The 19,493-nt window shown below is 46.3% G+C and overlaps 1 protein-coding gene across 4 annotated transcripts in view; it reads left to right on the top strand.

Moving 5' to 3' along the window:
- Positions 1 to 16,721, top strand: part of ENTPD1 (ectonucleoside triphosphate diphosphohydrolase 1) — a 33,297-nt gene extending 16,576 nt beyond the window's left edge. For 3 of the 4 annotated variants that reach the window (XM_041415744.1, XM_041415743.1, XM_041415745.1), the window contains 9 exons: positions 5,932 to 6,065; positions 6,450 to 6,567; positions 7,774 to 7,924; positions 8,767 to 8,926; positions 9,640 to 9,876; positions 10,358 to 10,618; positions 11,650 to 11,769; positions 11,951 to 12,088; positions 12,233 to 16,721. In XM_041415744.1, the coding sequence (XP_041271678.1) occupies positions 5,932 to 6,065; positions 6,450 to 6,567; positions 7,774 to 7,924; positions 8,767 to 8,926; positions 9,640 to 9,876; positions 10,358 to 10,618; positions 11,650 to 11,769; positions 11,951 to 12,088; positions 12,233 to 12,439 (1,526 nt within the window). In that variant the 3' untranslated portion in view covers positions 12,440 to 16,721. Of the gene's footprint in view, positions 1 to 681; positions 774 to 5,931; positions 6,066 to 6,449; positions 6,568 to 7,773; positions 7,925 to 8,766; positions 8,927 to 9,639; positions 9,877 to 10,357; positions 10,619 to 11,649; positions 11,770 to 11,950; positions 12,089 to 12,232 lie in introns of those variants that run through there. The other variant, XM_041415746.1, reaches the window with a different exon arrangement.
- The last annotated feature ends 2,772 nt before the right edge of the window (positions 16,722 to 19,493 follow it).

Consider the following 19,493-nt stretch of genomic DNA (forward strand, 5'->3'; position numbering starts at 1 on the left):
CACCCAGCAGGGTGGCTGCCATGGCTGAATTATGGCTGAACAAAACCTGGGGCTTTGCTGGGCAAAGGAGGGAGCACCTTTGAACAGCTGCATCTGTATCCCAGAGGGAGAGCATGTGCACTGCCTTGGCTTTGCTGACAGCATAATTTATGAGTGCATTGTCCCCTTTTTGCTGATTCCCCTCCTTCTGAACCAAGGAAACGGAACTGGGAGAAAATCCAGGAGCCACCCTCATCCTGAGGCGGGATCGGCTACACCAGCGCTGGCAGACAGAAATGTCATTTGTCTGAAGACAATTAACGAGTCTTCTTTACTCTTCTTTTTTGCAAACTTGACAATTCAATTCCTTCGATCTTTCCTCATAGGTCAAGCTTTTAGGCTTGGGATCTTCCCTGTTCCCTTCTGGAGTTTCTCCAAGTGGTCTACATCTTTCCTGAAAGGCAGTGTCCAAAATTGGTCATGGAACCTCACAGGATGATTTACCAGCTTTAGATGGAGGGAAAGATTACTATAAACTGTTATAGCTGCAATAACATTTTTCTCTGGAAAAGCTACTTAACAGATTGCTCACCACACTGTCTTTGGGTGATGGCTCTTACCTAAATGTCATGTTTGTTCTTGTCCTTAAGTGAGTTAGATGTTTTCACCAGGCCCTCACCTATTTCTCAAATTTATTTTCAGTTCCAGCCCTGTGTGTCAGTGTGCTTTGCTCCCAGCTTGGTGTTGTCTCAGATACAGGCACACTCTTTATCTTCCAGCTCACTAATGCACAGGTATGTGTGCACATGGGACAGTTCAAGCTGCCAAGCTATATGGCCCAAATTCATAGGAGTCTGTGGGTTTTGAGACATGTAGGGATGCATGATTTCAGTATCAAATGTCTCTGAGAGACAGCATCCAAAAAAACCATTATACTGTTTGGATTATCAGTTTCACTGACACTTCAATGTTTGTACTTCAGCACTTACAAGTAGTTAATCTGGAAAAATATAACCCAGTAAATGTGTATTAATTATTCTACATAGCACTACAAGGAGGGGCAGAGATCAGATTCCTAAATACTGGAATACACCAGTATTTAGGCCACAGTCTTTGCCATATGAATAATTAAAACTTGGAGCAGAGTCTCCCACGCTGTTCCATGTAACAGTTGTAAAAAGTGATGTAAAAGCCTGATCTGGAACTTGAATTCTAATTTCAGCATGCTGAGTGTCTTGTCCTGATACTTTGAAATACAGCCCCTTAAACCAAAGCCATTAGCTTACTGTATATGTGCTTGTGTGTAAATTCCAAGAAAACTTGAGCCTCTTGACAGCCTAAGAAAAGACTTTTCCAGTATGCTGGCCTGAAACAGGTGGTTTACATTACTTTGCAGCAAAGTCTTCCTAGGTAACTTGGATACAAGCGTGTTGAAATGAAAAAGGCAGATGAAGAATGAGTAAGAAGTCAGTTGGGGACAGGGAAAATTTCATAAAAGGGTTGATAAATGAAGCAGTGTGGCTCTTCTGAGTGTTTATGCACTCGGATTTTTGGTTGTGGTGAGTGAAGACAGGAGGGCCTTTGGGTAATGTGCATCAAACCCTGAACCCTGCAAGTTCAGCAACCTCACAGAGTAATCAGTGAGGTGCTTTCAGACAATTCAGCCTGAAAAACTTCATGGCTACTGAAATCTCATTTTCACTCAGCAGGAGGATGATGAGTGTCTCCTCTCCACACTGAACAGCAGCACTGACTGCTCCCATGCCCTCTCCCTACCATCACTGCCAGCAGAACTCCACAGACACAAACTCCTGCAGTTAGAAAATGTGCACAGACTCCATCACCAGAGCGCCTCTCTCCTGGGTGGGTTTGCTGAGTTCACATGAGAGGTTCTGGGTTGACTTAGCACAGCCTGTGCTGGTGGCTGACCATGTTTCTGAGGTAGCACAAGTCCCCACCTCACTTCAATTAGGCTGGGACTGTGCCATCTCCTGTGGAGTGGGTTCACTGCTGTGCAAGGCCAGTCTCCTTGCAGCTCTGGTCAGAATGCTCAAGAAAAATATGAGCAAGCAATTCTACATGCAGAGAAGTGATGCTGGACTCTTCGGGTAGACAGAAAAGGCTGGGAAAGACAAAAATCCAGAAAGGATCATTTTTTTACAAAGTGACTAAGAGAATAAATTCTCTTAGGACTGGGCATTTCAGAAGTTGTAAGATAGAAGTGGAAGACAGGCAGAGAGAATGGACTGACAATAAATAAATTAAGGCTGAAAATGGGAATGTTTCTGACCACAGAGAGAAGAGCTGAGAGGATAAAGGTGATGGTGGGAACTGTCTCTGTCAGTGTGGCATTTGTGCAGTGGAAGAGGGATGGCCTTGCAGTACAACCCCTTGTAATCCCTTCTGTAACAGACTGAGCATGAACACCCAAATGAAAGATCAAACATCAGCTTTATCTGCTGTGCAAAGTCAGAGCTTACAAAAATATTTGTATGTATTAGAGATGATGGGTCACAGTGAGATTGTCTGAACCAAGCATGGCTTTGGTCTATGTTCAGCATCTTTTCTGCTTGACATTGCTAATATCACTCCTTAAACAAGCCTTAGTCTCTGCTTATTGCATGTCTAAAAGCAGCTGGTTGCCTGATTCCTTTCAGCTTTTGTTAGTAATTCTTGTTTGGTGAGAAGGGAGTTGAGGGTGGGCAGCCTGGGCTGTGAGTGACATCTCCTGGCATGCAGAGGTGCTGTTGATTTAGTGTAGTTTGGCTGGAGGGGCCATTTCCTATTTGTCTTGAGATCTGGAAGACACAGGAGGTAAATCTGCTTCCTTGCCTTCACACAGAGCTGCCTCCCACGCTGGGGTGGTCCTTCCTGGTTATTCACTAAGAGCAACAGGGTTTCCACAGCAAAATTGCTGCTACCTGGAGTGACTGACAACATCCTCCAGTTCTGTCTTGGAGACAGAAAGGATGTTAGATCTGTTCATGTTTTGGGGCCATCACTGGATAGAACCAGTGGTAGCCCCTACAAAAAAAGCAAAGAGACCAAAATTGGAAACAGACAGAGATGCCTGAGCAGCTGGGCTGTGCTCCAGCATCTGGAGAGTGCTCAATGCCCGTGCAGCCGGGCAGGGCTCCAGCATCAAGCAGCTCTGAGCTCTGAGAGGAGAAAAGCAGCATCATTTCTATGCCTACTTATGGCCCTACAGGATGTTTTAGTCACTGCACACAGTGGGCAGTGTGAGAGAAAGAGTGGAGATCTGTCTCTGCTTGGGTTCTGACTGGGCACAGGGACAGAAGTCGTGTCTGCTTAATCTTTAGCTTAGGAAAACTGCTAGTGGAAGGAAAACCCTGGGACCTGGCAGTCAGTCAAGTGCTGCTCCACTTGGTGGACACTGGGGAGTGTTTGCATGGCATCCAGCAGTGTGAATGTGAAACTCCAAGGAGCTGGAGGAAGCTGGAATAGCTTCATTCTTTAGCCCCTGCAGAACCTGCAATTACACCCACACCTGATGCAGGTAACCAAGTGCACAGAAAAGGGAACTTTTTTAAATACCTCACCTTTCTGAACAAACAGCAAGTGAATTTTAACTGCATTGAATTATTTAGATAGATTTGCAGTGTTGGTTTTTGTTTGGATTTTTAAAAATAAGTTTGTCTTTTTTAAACAAGTCTCAAATATTCAAGTCTGTACACTTTGAGTGCTCTTTGGAAGGTTATTACTTTGTTACACTACCTTTGGATTATGCTTATCACTTTGTACCTTTTCTTGTATAAAACATTTCAATAAAATGCTTCTTGGTAGCATTAGAGTTCACAGAGATGGATGGTCTGGTATGGAATACAGCAATGAAGCCAGCTATCTACAAACCCCAGAGTCCTGAAAAGTGCTCATGATACTGAACTAAAATTCAGGCAAAAGTCATATTCAGGGTTAAGAAAATAACGTGCCTTGGCAAAAAATTACTAATCTCAGGCCACAGGTGAGATGCAGACAATTATCATTATGCCTCTGCCTTCAGACAAGGGATTTCTAGTTCATAATTGGGATCTCATTACAGTGAGAACAATGCTCCTGCTTTGCTGCCCATGCTGGCACTTTCAGAATGCAGCTGCTGAAAAGATACAGCAGTCTGACAATACCCATCACAACAGGAAACCTGAAAATCTTAGAACTTGTGCAAAGTCACAGATCCTTCATTCCTATGACTGCAAACATGTAACATATTCATTCAAGGTTGCCTCTGGGCAAGACCTCAGAGGAAGGGTGGCAATAATTATGTGGATGTGCTGTGCAACTGTCAGCAGCAATTTCAGATTTCAGGCACGCTAACGTCATATCTATACTGTGCAGCTAATTTTACATTATAGCATCTGCTTTAATTCATTTCTCTAGGGTTAAAATAATATTTTTCTACAGACATGCTCAGTGCTATCATAACCTGAGCCAACTACTCTCTCCAATAAGAAGGAAGGTCTCCCAGCTGTCATGCTCTGCTGTTTTTAATCACTTCAAGCCCTGAGATCTGGGCGTTTTTGAATAGAGTTGGATAAAATACATTCTTACTTCCTACTGTCTGGTATGTGCACTAGGCTATTTTTTTAAGCTGCATTCTTGGAGATATTGGCAAGCATGCTGGCCCTCTAATAGGCACTCACAAAGTGTGAGCGTTACAAGCTTCCAAATTTCACAGTTAACCTCAGCAGATTTACACAGAGGGAACACAGAGCTCCGGGTCAGTGTTACATTCCCAATGGGCCTGTCTGGGGCTCTTCAAAGCTAGCTCCATTGGCACTTTTAGGTTCCATTTTCTCTAGGAAGGTAAGAAGCTGTTATTTGTCTATAGTTAGAGATTTCCAGAGGTGTGTTGCTTTTTCTCACTTGGGCTAACTTCTGTGAATAACTTGAGGATTTAGGGTCATTTGTAAGGTCAGGTAACACTATAGAGTTCTGCAACCTGGGACTGCCTCTCACATAAAACCAGAGCTGTTTGAAGCTGACCCTGAGTTTGAATATGAAATTTTTCATATTTGCATGCATGATATGAAGTGCCAGGATGGATTTGACGCATTAATCTGGGTCTGGAGATCTGGAGACCTCTGGAATTCAAGTTCTGGCATACAGGTGCAGAGCAGGTTCTCTCAGAGTGTGATAATAGTTGATGTGGTTGCCTGCACTGAGGTGTTGCCATCTTGAATGACTGCAATGTACTTCTAAACATCTTCTGGAGTGTTAGTGTAAAAGAAGAGAAACAATTTCCCATGCGAGTCAGGTGATCAGTGCTTTTGAGTATGGAGCATCACTGTTGGTGGAAATGGATTTCATGTCATAGTGGGAGCACATATGTCCTCTGGAGTTATTTGTTTATTTTAAATGTTGACTTTACATCAAAGTTATAAATCTGGAAACTACACTGATACCCTTTCTAGAGATTCATGTAATATTAAACAGCCATTTTATTAAACAGTTGCAAAACTAGCCAAGTCTAAGTTGTGAAATGAGGTTTTGACTGTGGAATACATGAAGGATTATCCAAAGCAGAAAAATGTGAAAGATGGCATCATGCTAGCCACTACCAGGTGCAACTATTTGTATATTGGTTCTGAAAGCTCAGATGACATATTGGTTGTGAATGATTTTCATCAGCCATAAGTGGCCTTTTTTACAGAATTCTATTGCTAACCATGTATATTAAACCACAAAAATCTTAATTTGTTAGATAGGTTATCCCAAATATGCCTGCAACATTTAAGAAATCAGAGTGGTACAAGTTCTGCAAAGTGTGTGATTTATCATACTGTGCCAATTCTGCAAACACATGCAAACACATAACCTGGTGGGCAAAGGCAGATATTCATAGGGAAAAAGGACTACAGGAACATGCCAAAAGACATGCCTTTGGGGTGAGGAAAGATGGACTACTGGGATACTAACATCCTTTTTCTGCTCCAGTCACAGGTACCAAACCAAAGATGTCCTCAACAAGAACGATTCTACTCATCCTGGGATTCCTCTCTACTTTGGCTGTAATTGCTTTAATTGCTGTAGCAGTGACCCAAAACCAGCCACTTCCGAAGAATATTAAGGTATTACAAGCTGGTACCCTTAGAGGAAAACAAGCTGGGGGCTAGGTGTCCATAGTGCTCACAGACATGTTGCTGCCCTTGCTGGCTCTGGCTAATCTCCTTTTCTGGCTCCATGCACCTCAACATCTTGTTTTACATCGTTGTGTAAAACCAGCTACAATTCACAGGGAATCATGGCTTAAGTAACCAGTCCCAGCTTTGCAGTTTCTCTGCTCCTGTTTCCTTTGCTGGGAGTTTTGCACTGGAGCTCTCCTGGGAGGAGCAATGGCACACGCTCCACGGCTGCCAGACAGAGGGGCTGTGTGTGCCTGCTCCCCCGTGTGTGGGGCCAGCACACAGCCTCGGGTGTGACATGGGCTCTGCTCTGCTCTGCTCTGCCCGCAGTATGGGATCGTGCTGGATGCGGGATCGTCCCACACCAACCTCTACGTGTACGAGTGGCCAGCAGAGAAGGAGAACGACACCGGGGTGGTGAAGCAGGTGGAGGTGTGTAAAGTTGAAGGTAAGAGGAGAAAAAGGAGCTGGGGAAGGGGCGTGGGATGAAGAAAATATAATGTAATAAAAGGGTGAGGGAGGAGAAATCTAGAGGAAGAGGCCAATAGTAGAAACTGTGTTACACCTGTGAGACAATGCATCTCGCAGCTTTCCATGGGGAGCTGTATGTGCCTGACCTTCCTGGGGAAAAAAAATGGATCCACTTTTTCCTTTGTTTTCAGGATGCTTGGAATTAATTGCTTTTTGGAAAGAACTACACCAAAGAATGTACTTAAATAAATAAAATGTCTGCATGCACTCTTGCTGAAGTGCTGATGAAAGCAATGAGAGGGGAGAATATGGTTTGCTCTTTTTCAAGGCTTCTGTGCAAGCTTGTGGCTTCTGCACAGGGCTTGTGGCTCAAGGCTGCTCAACTTATGCGTGTCATGGCGTTTTTTTAAATTCTATTTAATTGCTGTGTAGATACTGTGTGGTTTAGGAAGGCATAAATGAAGCCCAGGGGTGCACACAACAAGGAACAGCACAGACCATCATGGATTGCTGCGTTCTGAGATGCTGTCAGACCTGCCTGGGGTCTTTTCAGGCCTCTGCAGTGCAGGAGAGAGCCCTGCTGTTATCAAGCTGCTGTGATAGCTGCTCAGTGCTGCAGCATCCCATGTCACAGGCAGCACCCTGAGCATACAGCAAGCTGGAGCAAATGGGGCTTCACTGCTGCCATGCAGGCACTGGTCCTGGGGCAGTCCAGGGAACCAGGGGACACATGGCAGAGATTTTTTCCTTGGGTTAGCACAAGACACAATAGCTGCAAAACACCCAGTGTTGTAGTGTGAGTAGAAAGTACACAAAAAAATGACAGCATCTGCCCCCAGCATGGAAGGGTCAGGGATTTTCAGGCGCAGATCCAGGGTACACCCAGGCAGACTCAGAGAAGAGACTGCAGATGTTCAGGGCATGCGAAAGAAATGGCTTGTCTCAGCCCTCATTGCTAGTTCATAGCCTGCTTTGCAGAGAAAGGGTGGCAGATGCTGGGCACTGTGCCCACCCACGATGTGCATTGGGCTTAGCTGGTGCTGTAGGATTTCTAAAGCTCCTCAGAAATGGGATGGTTGAATCCGATGCTGCTGCCTGTGACACGGTTTAACACACCCGCTCATGACAGCGTGCAGGGGTTATGCTTGGAGTCTGAACTATAAAGTGTCTGTACTTCTTGCAGGCCCTGGGATCTCAGGTTACTCCCATGCCACAGAGAAGGCAGGTCCCTCTCTGGCACAGTGCCTACAACAAGCAAAAGAGGTGATTCCCTCAGCACAGCACAAAGAGACACCCGTCTACCTCGGAGCAACTGCTGGCATGCGGCTTCTCAGGTACTGCAGGCCTTGTCCCCTTCTCCTGCAGCACTGCACCTGGGACCACCATGGATGTGCAGGGGGGGCCTCTGGGGGACAGTCCTTGGATACACTGCCAGCTCACACTGTGCCCAGATAGCCTCCTCTGCTGCTGACCTCTCTGAGCCCCGCGTCCCCTGGACTTTTCCATTGCTTCCCCACTCACCCCAACTCTCCATCATCTCCTGCATCCACATGCAGCACAGAGACCAGGAGACCAGCAGTGCCCAAGCTGATGCCCTGACATCCCCATAATAAAGGGATGCTCAAACATCCCCACAGTCTGTTATTAGGCCTGGATTTTTGAGCCCAAATATGTTGCAACTCCCCACAGAGGGCCATCAGAGGTATGGTAATTTTATAATCACATCCTCCTTTAATTACAATTTGTGATTTTCATGAGGGTGGCCCAAACCTTTCCTGGCTAGGACAGGGAACTGAATATATCTTTGGTATATATTGCTTGGGAAATCTTCCTAGGGATATCTTCTGGATTTCTTCTCTAATGCTGACAGTAAAGAGTGAGAGGTGTCTCCACAGTGCAACTCCTGTCAGAATACATGCTACAGAACAAGAACTCCAGTCTCTGCTCCAAGTACCTACTGCTCCAGCTGCAGGGTCTGTAAGTGTCAGAGTTGGTGGCAGCTGTGCTGTCAAGGTGTGACAGAGAGGACCATGCCCAGTTAGAGCTGGATGACTCACACGAATGACCAGCCTCTGATCATTGATACTTGATGGGGAGCTGCAGCCTTCCTACTCAGAATAAAGCACATAGAGAGCTGTCAGCCAGAGCTACTCCATCCTTTTTTCTATTCATCCAGGTTGCAGAATGAAAGTGCAGCAGACAAAGTCTTGTCCTCAGTAGGAAACACACTACGCTCAGCGCCCTTCAACTTCCAGGGTGCCAGAATCATCACTGGTCAGGAAGAAGGAGCCTATGGATGGATCACCATTAACTACCTTCTGGGCAATTTCAAGCAGGTAGTATATCTATAGCAGGACATTTGAATCATTGGCTTGCAGCACTTTGTAAGTCCTGCCTTGCAAGAAGGTGTCACAGGCACTCTCTTCCCTTGTAAGCATTTACCAGGGATCAGGAAGCTGCACATCTTGCCTCAGCAGTTGCTGTGAGTACATCCTGATACTTAGTGGTATCAGGATGCACCACTATAATTAGGTTTCAAGCACTGAAATAAAACACCAGCATCTCCAATAATTTTGCTTGGGTACAGCATCCTTCTCGCTTCCTGATCTAAAATACTTCTGTTTCTGAAAAGTTTGACTATGATTCTTTCCTGTTGAGCTTATAAATCTTCTGAGAGCTGAAACCGTAAGTGGACTGTTTTTTCTCATAACAATAGCATTGGATTTCATATTCTTTGCCCTCCTGCAAACATGTGGACATGATCCATCTTCTGTATTTACAAGCTTTCATTTTTCTTATGTCTTGCTCCAGCTCTCATCTCATGCCCCCTCCAGGACTTCCCATGTTTCCTGTGTTCTGTGCTTCAGCATCTCTCCTCATAGTTCTTTCTCTTTTTAATTTCTCCAAAACAAATCTTCTCCATGCCCAGTATATCTGGTTTACTTTGATATTTTTTTCCCAAGTCTGGCTGGAAAAAGCTTCTACACTCCCTGATAAATCTTCTCCATGCCCAATACACCTGGTTTACTTTGATATTTTTTTTCCCAAGTCTGGCTGGAAAAAGCTTCTACACTCCCTGAAATCCTTAAGTGAGACATCAGGAGCACTAGACCTTGGAGGAGCCTCCACACAGATTACCTTTGTATCAAAGGACCTCACTTCTGAGTCCCCAGAGAACCAGCTCTACTTCCGTCTCTATGGCAAGGATTACCAAGTGTACACACACAGCTTTCTCTGCTACGGGAAGGACCAGGCTCTGCAGCAGAAACTGGCCAGGGATCTACAGGCAAGTACATCTACATGTGTAATTGATCAATCCTGGGCTCTCCCAGCTTTGGGATAGTGGTGCTGTAAAAGTTGCTGCATGCCAGCTCACCTCTTAGTCTGGATTAGGGAAATGTCATTGTTCTCTATACAAACTACCAATTTGAGATGCCTTGATTCTTGGGCATGGGTAGCAAGACAACTGCATTTAACTGAAGTACTCAGGGAAGGTGACATTTTACCATCTCTGAGAAACCTAAATCAACAGCACAGCTTCACAAACTGTGACTTAAAAGAATTTGTCCAGGGTCCTGCAGGGAGGCTGTGGCAGCACCGACATCTTCCCCTGTACAGCCAGTGCCTTAAGCCATCCTTATCCCTTTGACCTGATGTGTGCACCTGGATGTGATGTACTGTGACAAGTGCCACCCCTCCTTGTGGCTCTTTCCCAGGGTGTTATTCTAGAGCAAAGTATAACAGCTTGGATTGATTTTTACTTTCAGACTGTGGAGAACAGCAGTTTCCCCGACCCATGCTTTCACAAGGGTTATGAGAGGACTATAAATATTAGTGACTTCTTCAAAAACCCTTGCACATCAGACAAGAAAAAGGAATTACCTTTCAGCCAGCTGTACATAAAGGGAGAGGGGGACTATCAAAAGTGCCGAGAAAACATCCAGAAACTCTTCAACAAAAGTAATTGTCCTTACTCCAGTTGCTCCTTCAATGGGATATACCTACCTCCATTACAAGGGGATTTTGGGGTGAGTCTCCACTCATTCTTCAATTATCTGTGATCCAGAATGTCAGAAGAGCAGAAATTCAGAGTGCATTCTTCATGACTGAGGCAGGAAATTATTTACAAGATTTCAGAGTAATGCTAGAGTGCATTCTTCATGACTGAGGCAGGAAATCATTTACAAGATGGCTTTTTGGGCATGTAACTAGGAAAGCAGTGCTGCACTTGCTGTGAGGACAGACATGTTAAGAGCTACCCCAGTAAATACTGGCCTACCAGTACGGCACTGCTCCCATTCTAACCCATCTCCTTGGGGTGCTGTGTTTACTGACTTTTTAAGCTGTCCAGCACCAGAGGCAGGAGAGCCTGCTGCAGGCAGGAACACTGCTCCTGCAAACCTTGTCTCCTGAGGTCAGTGGTGCCACCAGACCTGAAATTCACCCAGCAGTGTCGGAGTGCTACTGAAACCAGTCACCTATCTGCCTCCCAGACATGATGAGGAGACAGTGCACACTCTGAACACACATTATGTGTGACCATGCTGACCATCAGTCCTAGAGCTGCAAAGAGTTGCTCAGTGATTGTGAGGCTTTCCAGGGAACTGCTAATACAATCTTGCCCTGTTCCTAAGCTGCCTCCTGCCTATCAGCTACTGACCATGGTCAGAGATGGGGTTTCTGGACCTTGGATTACATGATGGGGCTCTGTACAGTCCTTTCAGACCATCATCTCTGCTCTTTGTGGTGATATTGGCTGCGCACCCACCTCACTCAGTTGCCAAAATGGGATCATGGTTGTGATGGCAATCAGTGTTCACTGTGTGCCACTGGCACACGTAAAGGAGAGAGCTCACAGAAGTTCTTCAGGATATCATAATTCCTACCTCCATCTCTCAGCAGCTGTGAGATGTATGTCTCAAAATGACATCACTCTTGAAAACATTCCTGCTCTTGTGTGTGTGATGTTGCTTCTTATATTTCTCTACCTACAAAAAAACCTAATTTTCTTTTGTGGGATTTGTGGCTTAGTCAGATTAAAAGAATCTTTCTCCTTCAGGCTTTTTCTGCTTTCTATTTTGTGATGAACTTTTTGAACCTGACCAGTGAACCAAACCCCCTTGCCCTGAACAAAGTGACCAGCACTATTGAGAGCTTCTGTGCCCGGCCTTGGCAAGAGGTGAGCCATGCTTGTTGCAGTAGACTGGGGCTGCTGATACTTTTCTGTGGGATAAATGGCTGGGATTAATTTCCAGAGCAAGGTGGGGAAGATCCCCCCAGCACCTGCAGTGGATGCTCAGGCACAAGATGGAGCAGTGGGAAGCTGTGTTTAACAGTCTGGTGATTGCCTCCTTCCCTAGGTGAAGACAGCATATCACCACATCAAAGAAAAGTACTTGAGTGAATATTGCTTCTCTGGAGCCTACATCCTCTCTCTCCTGGAAAATGGCTATGAGTTCACTGAAAACAACTGGCAAATGATCCACTTCCTTGGAAAGGTGTGTTTCCTGGTGGGGAGGGCTCTACCCCAGCAGGTCTCTGCAGCCTCTGCCGCACAGCCTGGTCCTTGATTCCCAGGGATGCCACTGCGCAGGCAATGCCCTAGGCAGCCTCCCAGCACTGATTCTGCTCTTCTGTTTCAGATTGGCAGCAGTGATGCAGGTTGGACCCTGGGCTACATGCTGAACCTGACCAACATGATCCCTGCAGAGGAGCCAGCCAGGCCCCCTCTGTCCCACGGCAGCTATGTGGGGCTGATGGTGCTGTGCTCCCTTGTGCTGGTGTCTGTACTCCTGTTTGCCTGGCTTCTCTTCCACAAGCCCAAGTGCCTGCAGAAGGGGATTGTTTAGGAAGAACCTGAAGGCGAGAGGAGCCATGTCACCCTGGCTGCTCAGGGCTAGGAGACCCCGGCAGAGGAGGCTGTACTGCAGAGTCCCTCTCACTGAAGCTTCTGACTGTACAACAAGGGCATTTATTTCTTTTGAATCACACTTGCACTGACAGATGTTGGGACATCAGGCTCGCCACCTTCTCTGCCAAGGACAGACAAGCTCGTGTCCCCTCCTTGAATGGGTCATACTTTCATTCAAGGAAACTTTGCTGCTTGTTGGTTTCTGCCTTGTGCACAGCATTACAAAGAGAAAAGTGGCAGCAATCTTTGGGAGCCAGTGCTCCTGCAAGGGTTATCTCAGGGTCACACATCCCACTGAGCTCTTGGGAGCTATCACATACAGGGTGATCCTGCTCCTTCTCTGCTGAAGCTGTTCCCAAGAGCCCTTTCTGCACCAGCACACCTCTGCTCACCTCCCTGCGCCCTGAGCTCTAGCAGCCCTACAGCTGGGTACAGCTCTTGCACCTGGCTGGCCCCTGAAGGTGGGTCAGGCTCCCAAATGCCACTCTGGGAAAAGAAGGGATGAGGATGAAGAAACTGAGCATGCTTGTGGTCATCAGCCCTTAGCTGGGCTCTGTCGGCTGTCAGCTCCTTTTGAAGGTGGCAAAATGCCTTTTTCCCACGTCTTCCTGAAGTTGTTGCTGGACCAAAGCTGGCTCACTGTTGCACTGAGCCATTCCCATGTCCCTAAGGTACACCAAGCCACAAGTTCCCAACCAGACATTGCTGCTTTTTGTAGGAAGAGCTTGTATTGGCCCAGGTTCCTTGGCCAGTAGTGATTTCTATGCCTGCAGGGACTCTGGTGTGATCAGCGTGCCCTCAGGTATAAGCCACTAAAGCAATCCAGGGTCACTGTGCTGATAACACAGCAGCCCCCAACCCAGGGAAAGTGTTTATTAGATAGTGTTCCTGTGGGTAGCTGGCAGCAGTTAACCAGCATGAGTATGCACAGATTGAACCACTCTTTCCACCAGCAAAATTAGTGAAGATTTGCCTTTCCTTTCCTCATAGCACAGGCTTATCCTATGGCCACAAGACCCAGGGTTTGTGAGTGCACATACTGCAGCCCACACAACTATGATGCCACTGATTGAGTTTATGAATCACTTTCTTCCATGTTTCCATTTCTTGGTCCAAAAAAGAGAGAGGTAAGTCAGAAATCCATTTTTGTAAAAACACTCAGAAACCACTGGTGCCTGTCTACCTCCCACAAAATCTCAGAAATCTCTTCTCCTAATGACCTGTAAGTGTGGAGGCAAAAAGAAAGCAGATATTGTAGAGAGGAAGGCATAGCAAAGACACACTTTGTTCCTCAAGCATAGGTGTAGGCAGTGTGGAGGGGGTCAGGATGTGCAACCCCAACAATGCCTTCTCCTTTAGGCAAGCACAGACACAGAGCTCTCCTAGTCTGTCCCTCTGCATAATTCAGGCTGGAAAATGTCACCCAGTTATTTCTACTTCATGCCTGGAAGTAGAAGCTCTAATATACTGAAGAACCTAAAGGTAAAGGAAAAACCTACCCTGTCCTAAGATCTTTGGGCAGATCATTGTTCTTCCAAAAACCTGTGTCTTATTTTTCGTCTGAATTAGGTGGCTTCAGCTTCTGTTGGATCTTGTTCTGTCTATTTCCAAAAGACTAAGTAACTCTGCTATTAAAATCCCTTTTTCCTTGGTGGTGCTTGCAAGTTGTCATTATATCATATTAAATAGATTGGTTTTCAGTCTATAAAGTGGTCTCTGCTGACCTGACTTGCAGCTCTCGACTCCACTTCTTTTAAAAGCTTTACATCTTTCTGAAACTTGGACACCAAAGTTTTCAGCAGGTAGTTGAGTCACTGGTTTTGAGCTATGCTTTATGCTACCCATTCATATATCTCTGATCCAGGTCTGTTCACTTAACAGAAATTTTTTAGGCTTTTGAGTCCAGCTGGACAGTTGTAACTTGGTCTTTTTTCCCAGTCATGGCATTTCAGAATAGCCTCTGTCTCACATCCTACATCACCATCTCTCAATATGAGCCATTTTTCCTTCTGAGTGGCTCCACTGAAACACATATTATTCAAAGAATATTGCCTCAAGCAGATTATCCAGTTCAATCTGCAAATGACCTTTCACCTGCTATGACTTCACTGACCAGTTTGTGTTTATCTGCAAATACACTGCGACGTCGGAATCCAGCTTGGGATGCAGCCTTCCTTCTGTTGTTTGCAGCAAAGAGAGGTAGATGAGAGATGAACGGCAGGTTTTGGCTGGAAGGCATGCAGGAGAAAGGTGTGCTCAGAGCTGTTTCTGCTGCCCAGCCAGCCCCATCTGCAGCACAGCCCATCGCATGCCACTGTCCTTGCATACGGAGCCTTTGCAGCAGAGCCTGTGCCCTGGAGAAACTCCCCAGGTGAGCTGGTGCATCCATCCTTCCCGTGAACAGCATGGAAACCTGCCGAGTGGCAGCTCCTCTCCTGAGACCTCCTTGGGGATCTGGCAGCTGCTCAGTGGTGTCCATGATGAGAACTGGCAGATCCATTAGCACATGTCAGAAATTGATGCAAAAACTTCATGTGGAAGTTGGTGTGGAAAGAAAGCTTGTTCCAGTCCGCTCTTCTTGTCCCTGCTAAGAATTTATGTCAAATATCGAGCTTTTACAATGTTTTGTATCTTCATTGCTAGTCCCATAGTATTAATACTGTTAGCTCCTGATTCTGGAGTCAGGTGAGCAGCTGGCATCTTCACTTGCTCCCCCTGTCTTAATTATGTCACTTTTTGGTTTGAGTTTTGGAGTTTTTTAAGCTTTAAATATTACTTGAGTGCAACCAAAAGGGCCCAAACAATGATAAATGCAAAATATGATACAATAATTTTAAACCTTATGACTTTTAGACACCATTCATAAACCAATCTCTCCAGGATAAGAACTTCTAAGGTAACAACATGGCAGTTGAGCAGCCTGAGGCTCCAGGAATTGATTGACTGAAGGTATCCTGTCAGGGTGAGACCATTGCATGTCACTGCCTGGAAGTGAACTTTCACAGAATGGCCTATGATTTTTTTCTCTACATTTCTCCTGTTATTGCAGGAATTTTTTCATGGAGGCTACTCAAAATCCTTGGTCAAAGAGCTCAGGTTTATGAACATTCTTTTCTTTGCTTCTGTGTTTCATCTGATCCAGCTGTATTCAACTCAAATGTGTGTTCCAGAGCCACCTGACATGTACATGAAGACCACTAATGATAGGGGAGGGAGTTTCCAAATATGCCAGTAATAATGTATCATTTCTCTTGTTAATACAGTTGATCTGCCTCACTGGTAATTATCTGTGCCTTATTTCTAATTTGACAGCTTCTGGCTTTAATTTCTAGACACTTCTGCTTTACCATTTTGCTTTTCCTGGGTAAAGCATCTTTTAACATCACATGTTCTGTCTATCACATATTTACTCACTATTCAGCTCTGCTGCGCTGCCAAGACTCCAGACCTTGGTCTCTCCTGAAGAGAGAGCTCTCTTGGGCTCCTAGGAAGCTCTGAGATGTGCTGCAGCAAGGTGGTGGGATGAGCATCTCTGGTTGGGTTCAAATGTTGATTGGTCCATTTTTGGGGAGGTTCTTTGCTGAGGGAGTTGATAGCTTTGCAGGGTGCAAGAGCAGCCTGGTCTCGCTGGGACTGATGACCTCTATGAGCTCTGCTATATTCAGCTGAGTGTCAAGTGTGGGGCAAAGCTATTGGAACTTGTCAGAAGAGAGCCCAGAGAACACTCACCTCTTGCAGGAAAACTGCTCCTCACCCCAGGCTCTAAGTACCTTTCACTCTCCTCCTGCCTCTCCTCTGTGCACAGGCTACTGCAGATTTCTCCAGCCCTACAGCAAAGCACAGTGAGGGCTCCACTTGGAAGAAAGCTCTCAGAAGTGGGGCCATCACCTCTGCACTGCAAGGCTGATTTGAAGTGCTGGCGCTGGCCAGGGCTTCCCAGTTTCTCCCAGAGCAGTTCTGGGCCGGATATGTGCCCCTTCATTCTCCACCCAATTCTTCCCATGCTCTGTGCCAGGCAGGATGTGCAGGCTCTGCAGGGCTGCCAGCTTTGACACAGGCTCACAGCCTGTTCAGGAGGGACTGGGGAGAGCACACTGAGGACAGCAGTCCCTGCCACCCAGGCCATGTGTTTTCTTTCTGTGGCCCAGCCCTGAAGAAATGGATCTTTGTTTTGATGCACACACAAGCCTCTGTATGCTTATCATAATAAAGACTTCTGAACTGACGCCAAAAAAGTTTTCATGTTGTTTTCCAGAAATGGGAGTTTGCCAGTACTGGAATGGAGCTTCTGGCACTAAACATGGAAAAGTCCTGAGATGTGATTTCCTCTCTTGCCAGTTCCCTGATGCTCTCCTAGGTCAGCTCTGAAGATCCCAGTGGATGGGTAGCATCCCCTCCTGGTAGAGAAATGCACTGTGGTCTTTCCCAGGCTCTGAGCACCTCACACAGGTTGTCTCACTGCTGGGAAGGCTGCTAGTGCCTAAACCACATCTTCCTTTGCCTTAGCTTCATCCTGACCTCCTCAAAGGAGTTTGTTCTCCCAAGCTGTGAACTGGACGGAAGCAGTCCTCTCTTCTGATTTTCCCTCTCCCTCCTCCAGGCAGCCCCACTGGCATCATGCTGGCAGTGCAGCCCACCTTCCCAGCCCCCTAGACAGGTGAAGGACAGTGGGCCTGTGCCCCCTGCTCACAGGGCTGCGTGTCTCCGTGTACAGCCACAGTCATAGCTCTGCCAAGGCAAACAATGCTTGTCACTGTTGTTATTTTTCTTTCAGCATGAACTCCCCACAGTTTGCTCATTCTTGTGGCTATTAACTTGAACTTTCCTCAAATTTTCCAATCTTCCTCTGTTAACAATATGGCCAGAACTAAAGTGAACCCATCAGATGCAGTCTTTCCATGGCCAGTTCCAGCAGAATCAGCTCCTTGCTGCCTGTGCCCATCAGCAACGGAACGGTGGGGAGACAGGGCTTGCATTCACATTCCTCTCACTCTCACCACAGTGGCACAGAGCATTCCTTCTCCCCTTCTTTCTCCCACTGCCTCAAGGTCTCTTCATTTTTGAACATCTGGGTGGGGGGTAGGGGAGTGTATGATCCATCCCAGATGTATTAGCCGTATTTTCCAAATGAAGTTTTTATTTACTTCCTTCACTGTTTCTAAGTCCTAACATCTTCTATTGTTTGTTTCTGCTTTCATTGGTGTTTTCAAACATGTCCAAATGTATTATCGTCATTTTCCTAGAATGTGTAAAGGCCATGCTAGGTCAGATCAAACAGGCAGCGCATTGGCACTCATCTCCAGCTGTGTGGCGGGCAAGGATTTAGAGGGATAGTTAGGGAAACAGCACAATCCTTTTCTTCTACCCATCAGGGGCTTAGGAAATTTGTGATCAAATGATTACTTCAAGATCTGACAACTGTGGGTGACCCTGTTCTCTATTAATTCATCTTATCCTCTTTTGCACTCATTTAACTTTCAGCTTTGATGATGTAATTTCAGGGTGTCTTTTGTGCAAAACTCCTTTGTATGCTTTAAACCTGCTGCCTGATGAGAGGCTGCCTCCATCCCTGCTATGGATAACACTGACTAACTCTCCAGACCTAGTAGTGTGTGAGATGTGTTCTCCACCCACATGAGATTTTACCCATGGCTCCTTTTTAGGCTCTAATGCTCTGGCATTTCTTTTTTTTACTGTTGTTTCTCTGCCTCCATAGGAAAGTGAGAGTTTTCCTCACGTGTCCCTTGGCAGCACTGCAGTTCCAGCTCTGCCACTACTGTCCCAGGCTACTGAAAGCAGCCTAGGAAGGGAAAGGGGAGGGTGAAACAGGCCAAACATGGGGCTTGCACTATTTTACTATAGCCCTGCCTAGCACTCTCTGGCTGCCAAGTAACACTGGGTAGTGCTGGAAACCTGCCCACAACTCTTTCACATGGCCTTCATTGCTGGAGCCTGGGGAAAGAGCAGCTCCACAGGAATCCAGCAGCCCTGGGAGCAGGGATGTGAAGGAGGTGAAGGCATTCCCCACTGCTGTTGTGGGCTGCCAGCTTTGCAGAATACCACCAGACACGTCTTGCTGTAGAGACAAGACCTGTCCTGCCACACCCATGCTCTCCATGCCACGGCTTCAGCTACTTTGCCTTGGTTTCTGGCATATGCTGGGAGAAGCTATCACCTTGAGCACTGACTCTTGTTAGCTAGCTACAGATGGGTGCAATGCCATTCCTGCTCCTGAATATGTGTTGTTTTCACACTGATTGACAAGCAGGGATGTGGGGGGATGAGGCTTACCTAGGAGAAGGTAACAATATGTTACTGCTATCTTTATGTATGTATAATATTTTTCTTTTTCTGTTTATGTCTTCAAAAGGATATTTTTTAAATACAGGGGTTTAGAGGGAACTGTGCAGGTGGGACAGAAGATCAAGAAGACAGAGAATCAAGGAGAGTAATGACCACTATGATGGTGCTGGGGCAGAAGAATGTTGGATATGGGAAATTCTGAGTAAGCCAAATCATAAGCAGGCAATCCATGTGCCTTGACCACCAGCCTGTACTGTTTGCATCAGAGGCTAACAGCAGCTAGAGGCTATAAACAGGAACTCCCTGATTTTACCTCTGCTCGTCCTGGAAAACTGAGGTAGAAAGACAGCAGCCCAAGCAGATGTGGACAACAGGGAGGAAAGCACTGGGAAAGAATGCTTTGCTGGGTGAAGCAAGCCTTGACACAGAAATTAGAGCAACTCAGCACAGATCCACCTCAAGGCTGAAGGGAAAGCAAATGTTTGGCATGGCACTGAGTATCCTGGGCAGCCCACTACTGGTGGCCAGAGGAGCTCCTCTCTAGCACGGCCCAGATAGAGCAGAATAGCATGCTCATGTTTCCAAAGGGAGCCTTTCTCTTGGCCTGTCCAGCCGTGATGGTAAATTTTTCAGCTGTTTGTGTTCATGTGTCAGGGCTGTCCTAGTAAACACCTCTGTCAGAGCCACTA

Source organism: Onychostruthus taczanowskii, unplaced genomic scaffold, assembly GCF_017590055.1.
Source record: "Onychostruthus taczanowskii isolate IOZ18803 unplaced genomic scaffold, ASM1759005v1 scaffold5, whole genome shotgun sequence".
Lineage (NCBI taxonomy): Eukaryota > Metazoa > Chordata > Aves > Passeriformes > Passeridae > Onychostruthus > Onychostruthus taczanowskii.